This window comes from Pygoscelis adeliae, unplaced genomic scaffold (genome assembly GCF_000699105.1).
Source record: "Pygoscelis adeliae isolate BGI_AS28 unplaced genomic scaffold, ASM69910v1 Scaffold215, whole genome shotgun sequence".
NCBI classification, from domain to species: Eukaryota; Metazoa; Chordata; class Aves; order Sphenisciformes; family Spheniscidae; genus Pygoscelis; species Pygoscelis adeliae.
Window position 1 is genome coordinate 530,570 of NW_008824770.1, and position 9,487 is coordinate 540,056.

The 9,487-nt window shown below is 40.1% G+C and overlaps 1 protein-coding gene across 1 annotated transcript in view; it reads left to right on the plus strand.

The window, feature by feature from the left end:
- Nucleotides 1-244: 244 nt before the first annotated feature.
- The window catches only part of FAM118A (family with sequence similarity 118, member A), a 13,275-nt gene continuing 4,032 nt past the window's right edge, over nucleotides 245-9,487 (plus strand). Inside the window, exons 1-6 of the mRNA XM_009323638.1 lie at nucleotides 245-317; nucleotides 1,952-2,007; nucleotides 3,240-3,492; nucleotides 4,757-4,978; nucleotides 5,605-5,733; nucleotides 6,477-6,762. Coding sequence (XP_009321913.1) covers nucleotides 1,961-2,007; nucleotides 3,240-3,492; nucleotides 4,757-4,978; nucleotides 5,605-5,733; nucleotides 6,477-6,762 — 937 coding nt within the window. The 5' untranslated portion in view covers nucleotides 245-317; nucleotides 1,952-1,960. The remainder of the gene's footprint in view (nucleotides 318-1,951; nucleotides 2,008-3,239; nucleotides 3,493-4,756; nucleotides 4,979-5,604; nucleotides 5,734-6,476; nucleotides 6,763-9,487) is intronic.

Genomic DNA, 9,487 nt, shown 5'->3' on the forward strand with positions numbered 1-9,487 from the left:
CCTTCGTGTTGAGCATTTTAGGCTGCTTTCGTATATTGAACTGCCCGGAAAAATCGTTTGGTCCAGTTAAACCGTTGACCTGAAGTTTCAGTCAGTGAATAGAGCGCTCATTCCATGCACGGATCCTTAAATAAAACTTACTTTCTTGAACAGGAAGAAAATACGAAATTAGAATTTGTTCTGATGAACCCTCCTCGCGTTTGGAGTAACGACCCGGCTCCCATTCAGCGCTTTCGGGTATATCTGGATTGTAGTGGGGTCCGGTTTCCAGGCTGCCATGAGGAAAGGGTGTTGAAAAGCAACTGTGCACGCCTTTGGTTAGTCCAACGTGTCTTTTTGAAAGTACACCAGCGTTGAATGCTGGTGCCCAGGTCCTCTGTTCTCCTAGGCGTGCTCACTGAAGAAGTGTTTATTACATCTAATAAGAGAATGTTCAAGACTAGTCACGATTACTCGGTACTCAAAGGCATGGGAGAAATTTGGACTCTATCCTTTGCAGCTGTTTAGCTGTTACGGGTTGGTGATAATTGCTGCCACTTATTTGCACAGCTTCTGCTTCCAGGAAGCAACTTTAAGGGGTAAAAGGAAACAATGAGGTCTAAAATGTTGGTACTGACAGCATCCTGTGGTGAGATGCTTACTTTATTAATTTTGGTAAGTTACTAATGTAATTATTAAAGCTTTCTTGGGGATTCTTTCCCAAATACTTCACTGGATGGGGTTATGAAATAATGCAGTCTTTTTCAGAATAACATGCACTTCCTTCATGTGTTGTTTTTGCATTGTGAACTCATAACTCTTCCATATATAAAGGAATCTTGTTCTCTAGATTTTGAAGTGTTTTGCTCTAGGTAGGTTATTGTTCTGAATTTTGAATGTGCTAACGTTTTTCAGATGGTAGTGTAACATCTTTGTAGGATACTGTCAGTGAAGGAAGGGAGCATGGAGAAAATAAATACTACAACAAGAAAAGTTTTTTCCACTTGAAAAGACATCCTGGGTGCATTCACAGAAGAGATCTGTGCGATTTCCTCAGAAATGCTGATGTCCCCCTATCATAGGGTGGGGGTTTTTGGGGTTTATTCTTTTCTTTGGGGTTTTTTTTTTTTTTCGGTCAAATGATCTCCAAACTTGGGCCTCTTGCTTCCAAATCAGCTTCCAGCACGTGAACCTGAGAGCTGGCAAGTAGCCTTATGAGCCATAGGGTCTGGCAGAACGCGTATTTGAGGGATTAGGGTCTGCAGCCTGCAACCTCCACAACCACAAACTAAGATGTGTTTCAAAGCCAAACAAAAAATACATCCTTACAAAAACAAAGCCAAGAATTAATGTAATGAAACTTGGGGATTTCTAAGTGACGATATTGTAGCCAAATTCTCCTGCCAAGATGCAGTCCTTCTTATGCTTTAGACACAAGACAATATAGAAGAAACAAAAATAAGTTTTTATTTAAAATACTAGCTGAGAAAAAAATCTTTCACGTTATATGGTCTGGTAGAGTAGCCAGATGGCTAGCGGAGGGCCTCTCATGATCATTATGTGTTGCAGAAGTCCGGTTTCCACAAACTTGGTTGAATCAACTGATTATTATGAAAATAAATTAATGCAAGAAATGCATTAATTTACTTGAATTAACATTTAAGTGGGTATGATAAACTTTACCTTGAATTTAGACACAAGTATTTTTCAGCTGCATGAATAGTCGTATCTTCGTTAGCTTCAAAATGTCCATCGACTGCGCTTAAGTGGAGCTGTGGTAGTTTACACGCTCATACTTTGTCAGCTTTGTTTCTGTCAGTGCGTTGCTTAACTGGGATGTGACATACAGTCTTGATTTTAAAATACTTGATAAGAGTAAATAGAAAATGCCAACAGTAATACATCTGGTTTTAATTTTGGTCTTTTTTAAGGTAGAAGCGTTAGGAATTATTTTACTTTTTGTTTCACTTAGGGCTCAGAGATGGATTCATCAGAACGATCAACAGTTAGAAGTGAGCAGAAATCCAGGTAACTTGTGTTGCAGAGATTATACCAAACTTTCTCTTAATGAAAATCTGAAAACACAGTGGAAATACATTACTGAAAACTGGATGCAAGAACGTCATGCTTGAAAACTTGAAACGATCCCAGAAACTAGTTTCTCCACTGACCGAGGGCTTCATACTCAGTTAAGCTGTTCGTGAGGAATAAATAATATACTTGCTGAGAGGAAACAATTTGTGCTGAATGTAGCAGGAAGGCATGGGGATTATCAGCAATATATTCTTTGTAGGCATTAGCTAGCAACCTTATCCACATGTTTATTAATTGCTTTGCCTGAGGCCATTTCAAGTTAAACATTATAGTTTTAGCTAGATAGTTTCAGATGATTGTGAAATAAGAGGTGTTAAACATCCATATTACCAGATTAACAGGAATTAAAAATCTGTAAAGGTAGTTTTGAAAGTCAAGGGAATTCTAAGGTTCTGTATTACTGAAATCCTTGTTTGTATACGGTGATTTCACTGTATGGTTTAAATGCATTTTCACTTCTTTGCAAAGTAATCATGAAAGCCAGACTTTCTCGACAGTTTCTTGTGCTGGCTTGCGCAGTGAATACTGATGTAGAACCAAATACGCCTTTGAGAGTCGTCTGTGGTTAGTAACATCAGAATAGTGGGCTAGATGAACCCTTGATCTGAACAAGCATGACTGTTCTTATGTTCCTGTATCCTAAAGTGAGAATAAATGAGAATAAGAGATACTGCTTTTTCCCAGAAAAACAAAAGTTTGTTTCTTTGAAATATTGTGACTCGTCCCTTTGAAATAGTTCTACTTACTTTCTGCCAGACACGTGTTAAGTAAATCATTGGACGGTCCTTTGACTGCTTTTTTCAAAATTTCATTTGAAATGGTGTTTGGCTAGCCCAGTGGACTGAAAATTGGTAATTGTCAATTTGGATCTCAAAGACATTAGTGATTTGAAGTTGTTGCCATTTTTTGGCTTTAATTAATTATGTACACTTACTTGTCTAAAATGACCAAAAGACCTAAAGTACATTGTCGGTTTGGGGAAGGCTGTGAACTGCTGCCAATACCATTCTTCCGCGTAGAAATGGAGAACTCCGTTCCTTTTGGTTGGTTAGTATTTTGCACAAGCGTTAATAGTTCATAGGGACTTCTCGAGTCAGTTGTGAGATCTTCAGAAAAGTTAGAAAATGCACTGTAAAAAACGAAGATTTTTGTTTTCTGTTTTAAAGAAAATTCTTAAAAAGTCTAATAAGAAAGCAGCCTCGGGACCTTCTTCTTGTAATTGGAACTGGGGTAAGTGCTGCGGTAGCACCAGGAATCCCAGCGCTGTGCTCCTGGAGAAGCTGCATTGAGGCTGTAATTGAAGCAGCTGAACAGCTGGAGGTGCTTCATCCGGGAGATGTTGCTGAATTTCGTAAAAAAGTAATCAAAGATAGAGACCTGCTTGTGGTTGCACATGATCTCATCAGGAAAATGTCACCAGTGAGTATGTTTATAACTTTGATTGATTTCTAAAATTCTTACCTACTTTTATTTTGTTATCAACAAAAATTCTTTTCAGCTTTCTAAAACTTGAAATTTTTCTGGTAAAAAGTGAAAGTTTGATGGTAATCATATAGTACACTGTACGTTTTGGAGAGGCTAAAAAATCCTTGGTTTTTAGTGTAAGCAAGCTTTCGTCGTGATTAATGCAAGCAAGACTCCTGACTATTAAATATTTGCCATAATGTTTCTTGGAACTGAAAGAGGAATTTATAGCTCTGCTGGGTAAAACTAGAGATACCCTGAAAGTACAGGTAGACCTTGACCCTACTGATAGCCTGAGATCACACAGATGTAATCACTGCTGCAGCTCGCACTTCACTGAAGACAGTGCATACGTGCCCAGTTTCTCAGACGTTCGTCTTGGGTTCCAGAGGCTTTCAGGCTGTGTTAAGAGGTTTGCCAGGTCTTCCAGTTGAAATAATTAGGGTGACATACATACTGCTAAGTTGTAGGATGTGTTGAGTGTTTTGCAACACGTCGTGAGCTTCTCTAGAGGCAAAGTGTAATAACAACCTCTCTCTTTTGGGAGGAGTCTGCATGTATGGTTAGGCAGATTTAACAATTAATACATTTTTCTCAACCAGGAAGCAAAAAAAAAAAAAGAAACCAGAAAAAAGCCCCCAAACCCTTTAATAGTACATCCCAGACTCTGAATCCAGGGAATGATCATTTCAGTATACTAACCGGTTTTCAAAGCAGTATGAGAAAGGTGAGGTTTCCGTGTAGTTAGGCCAGTAGCCGTATTTGGCTTATAAAAAGACATTTGTTCTGTGTGTGATACAATTTATTGAATAGGAAGCCTGTATATTTCATAGAATTGTTACACGTTCCTATCAGTCTCGGCAGATACTCTGGGCAAATGCAGCCTACGCTTTGAGGAAAGCGTACCTTCGTGTTTGTTTAGGAGTGACGAGTGAGGGTTTAACTGTAGCAAAATAGTTTTGTTTTACTGTACCTGCATTACAAGCTTTCTTGAGAAAGCCAGACTATTATTTCGAGCTACATTAAGTAGAGGCAAGAGCACCTGAATAATTTGAGATTGTTTTTGATGGTTTTGTACATTCAGCCCTTTATGCTTTGTATACTATGTAAGCCCTCTAATTTTAAAGAAATGCTTTGGCATTAAGTAGACAAATGATGTGGAGGCAATTATAATGGTGCACGTGGTCCTTATGAAGCGTTCGTCTTTTTCTTTCTTCAGCGTACTGGGGATACGAAGCCCAACTTCTTCCAGGATTGCTTAATGGAGGTGTTTGATAATTTAGAACAACACATTCAGAATCCTGTTGTTCTGCAATCAATCCTGAGACTCATGGAGAGAGGCACAATGGTTCTGACTACAAACTATGATAATTTACTTGAAATATTTGGTCAGCAACAGGGTAAACCTATGGAATCTTTAGACTTGAAAGATAAGGATAAGGTATGATGAAAGCAGTAAAGTTTTTAGACTTATTAGAAGAGAAGGCAGCTCGTAAGCTTCATTGAAAGATGTTTTCCTGTTTAAAGAGTGTCAAGGCTAAAACTTCTTAATTGGTAAAGCATGTCTATAAGCTAACAGCACATGCACAGACATTTATTTTACGTGTCTTTTTATTCTGAATAATCTGGTAACAGTTACCAAAGAGAATTTCAGTGGCGCACTTATTAACCAATGCCCACCCACTCCCTGGAAAAAACCCACAAACTTATTTAACTTACGTGAAGTAATTGTTACAATCACAAATATGATTTCATCTAGCTGGTAGTTAATTTGCTGTTCGTGTCTTTTCTGTCCGCGTTGCTGGAACTTGCTTCTTGGTTGAATGCTTGTTTAGACCAAAAAGCCAGAGATATCTTCAGTATCAGCAATCACCCCTTTATTATAATTTAAAGTAAGCTATGTAATCAGTAATTAAAATTGTCTCTTGCTGCAAAAAAGTGCAAAAGAAGTTATTTCTGCTTTAAGTGGGTTTATAAGTTAGGACAGCTGTATATTTTTGCAGAATCTCGGTTACTGTAGTATATTATAGCATAACAAAAGAATGTAACTTGCATGATTTGCTTTAGGTTCTTCAGTGGGCAAGAGGTCATATAAAATATGGAGTTCTTCATATTCACGGCTTATATACAGATCCCTGTGGAATGGTGCTAGATCCCTCGGGATATAAAGATGTTACTCAAGATCCTGAAGTCATGGTTCGTGTGATCTTTAGAATTTTCACTACGTTTTGCCAAACTATTCTATTGTAACCACTGCATACACATTACCTAAGGCTAGGGTTTTGTAGATTATATAGATAAAATAATTGGGGCCCAGAAAAATGGCAGTATTATTCAGAAAGCCAGCTGTGTTGCTAGGGCAATGTATGCTCTTGTATACTGCTGCTTTGTAAATCACAATCAAAACCCTCAGCTGTATGTCGTAGTTTTAGAGTTCTTTGTATTTATCTCATGAAGGAACATTAGCCCCAAAATACTAGACACCAGAACAAGGATCCGTCACCATCTGATTGCTTGGATTCTTTTTTTTAGGGGCTTAAGCTGTTACCAGCTCTGGATCCTGGACTTAATGTTCTATCTTAGGTATTTTAAGAAGTCAAACATTAGGTCAATCTGTAAATAAGGAAAATTAATACTCTTGACCAAATGGGAGCCTAATATTCTGTTATCGTAATTCTTTCAATTTAAAATTCCCTTACTGGAAATATTTACATGTGCACTTAATTTTGTATGGTAACTTTGAATATAATTTTTTTTTTGTAGAAACAGTGCTTATGAAATGTCAGTTTGCCTGGATCCTAAAACATACGCTTAATTCAGTTTAATAGTGATGTCTGCTCTGCTTCTCCTTTTAAGTCTGACATATTTTTAAAGTTCTTACCTTGGCCTTTTGACTGCTGAAGTAAGTGTAGCGCTTGTGTGTTTATATTTCTTAACAGGAGGTTCTTCAAAATTTGTATCGAACCAAGTCTTTCTTGTTTTTGGGCTGCGGAGAGACTCTGCGTGATCAGATATTCCAAGCTCTTTTTCTTTATACTGTAAAGAATAAAGTGGATTTAGAACATTATATGTTGGTGCTTAAAGAAAATGAAGACCACTTTTTTAAGCTCCAGGCAGATATGCTGCTGCACGGAATAAAAGTAGTGTCCTACGGGGACTGCTTTAAACAATTCCCAGAGTACGTACAAGATCTGACTGCTCAAATCTGCAAGCAGAGAAGCCCAGGTAATGTATCCTCCTCAATAAGAACGTTTTGAGTAGGTACGTGGCAGGGTGCCACGTCTGAACAATCAGCAGTTGGTCTGAGGTGCTGACCTCGTGCGTAGCTAGCGATAGGCCTGTGCAGCATCTTTGCTTATGAATGGCACGCAGAGTTGGAACACGTGACAAAATTGTGACCAAATTTCTTTCTGTAAGGTCTGTGGATTCTTGCAAATTTAATCTTTAATTCTGAATTTGTCTTTTTGTTAGCATTTGGTTAAGACGTTTACTTTGTGTATTTTTTTGGTGTGAACGACCCCAGTATATTGAGTATTACATTGTATGAAATATGACATGTCGGTAAAAGAGACTAAAAGAATAACCGGTGGGATAAGCTGGTTGAGCCACAATATCTGATGCACCACAGAATGGGAAATTAGTGCACCCAATAGCGTTTCGCTTAGCGCAGTTAGGGCTAATGGGGAGAAAACCCGAGTGCGAGGATAATGTTTTGTGACAATAAAATAGAAGAGGCTGTGGAATAATACTCCATTTGTGACAGTGAGTGGCATTCTGTAGAGGGCGTTTAATGCTAAAATGGGAAATAACTCGATACCTTTGCTGAAGGTAACAGTCCTGCATCGACAGGGAGCTAAATTTCACTAACTAGGTCTGTTCACCTACTCCCCCTGCTCCCTTCCATCCTGTTGTCTCTCCGCTCATAAAATTCCTTAGCTGTAACGATGAAGAGCCTTTAATACAAAACCAGGGAAAAACAACAACTGCATGTTGAAAGAAGGAGACTTCTTTAATGTTTTCCAAACAAGGACAGTTCTACTATGGCTTATCCAGAGAATTGAGGAAAATAACTGGAGTAAATGACCTTGGGAAGAATACTGTTTCACAGCTCTCTTGTTTGTCATGTCAGTGAAACTGTTTTGTCTGAAATGGTGGTCACACAAGCGGTGCATAGCAGGAACCTTCCCCTTGCCCTCCTTAAAAGAAGATTGCAGGTGTATGCCCGAATTATATAATGGTTTTTGTAACTGGATGCATATTACATTTAGACTGGATTAGATTTTTCTTTCCATGAAGGCTAGAAAAAATACTTAGCACAGCGTCTAGGTTTCGGGAAGTTTGTCTGCAGTGTAGACACCTGAAAGTAAGCTGGGGTGCAATTTCAGACACTGAACCAGCCTCAGCCTGCTGGTTGTTCTTTGACATACTGCTGTTGATGGATGTGATGGACATGCTTTTCATAGTCTGAGCAGTGTCTAGAGCCTGTTGAGTCCGGAGTATCCGATTTATTGCAAAGCAGCCATTGGTATCAAAACAGGCTGGGAGATACATTTACGTAAGCTCTAAATGGAAACGACTGCAAAATCAGACTATAATGCTCCCCTTTTTGTTCAGTGGAGTTACTGATTGGCATAATACTTGCAAGAAGAGGGACTTAACTCTAACTTCAGAATCTTGATCTGAATGTTGATCACATTTACAAGTCAAGATCCCAAACAAAACTGTTTTGAAATATGCGTAACTGCTCTTTACGTTACCAAACTGTCAGGTTTCATTTTTTTCATGTTTATTTACAAACTCTCCTTTAAAAAATAGCAGAAGGAGTTTGTTAAAAGGGTTCTATGAAAGAAATGAGAAATGCAGGCCCTGATAGGGGACTTCAGCCACCCGAACATGTGCTGGAAAAGCAGCACGGCGAACTGCAAGCAGTCCAGGAAACTACTGGAGTGCGTGGAGGACAACTTCCTAGTACAGGTGATGGAGAGCCTGAGCAGGGGAGAGGCGCTGCTGGATCTGTTGCTCGCTATCGGAGAGGTCAAGACTGGAGGTAGCCTGGGCTGCAGCAATCATGCCCTGGTAGAATTCTTAATCTACAGATGAAGCAGATGAAGTTGCTAAGCCACTGGCCATCATATTTGAAAAGCCATGGCAGACTGGGGAAGTTCCCAGTGACTGGAAAAGGGGAAACATAACCCCCATTTTTGAAAAGGGGAAAAAAGGAAGACTTGGGGAACTACAGGGTGGTCAGTCTCACCTCTGTGCCCAGCAAGATCATGGAGCAGATCCTCCCGGAAACTATGCTGAGGCACATGGAAAACAGAAGTGATTGGCGACAGCCAACATGGCTTCATGAAGGGCAAATCGTGCCTGACAAATTTGGTGGCCGCCTGTGATGGGGTTACAGCGTTGGTGGATAAGCATTTGATACTGTCCCGCATGACATCCTTGTCTCTAAAATGGAGAGACATGGATTTGATGGGTGGACCACTCGGTGGATAAGGAATGGGCTGGATGTCGCACTCGGAGAGTTGCGGTCAATGGCTCGATGTCCAGGTGGAGACCAGTGATGAGCGGTGTCCTTCAGGGGTCCGTATTGGGACCAGTAGTATTTAACGTCTTTGAGGACTTGGACAGTGCACCCTCAGCAAGTTTGCGGATGACACCAAGCTGAGTGGTGTGGTTGATACTCTAGAGGGAAGGGATGCCATCCAGAGGGACCTTGACAGGCTGGAGAGGTGGGCCTGTGTGAACCTCATGAAGTTCAGCAAGGCCAAGTGCAAGGTCCTGTACATCCCAAACATGGATACAGGCTGGGCGGAGAATGGGTTGAGAGCAGCCCTGCTGAGAAGGACTTGAGGGTGTTGGCTGATGAGAAGCTCAACATGACCCGGCAATGTGTGCTCGCAGCCCAGGCGGCCAACCATATCCTGGGCTGCATCAAAAGAAGTGT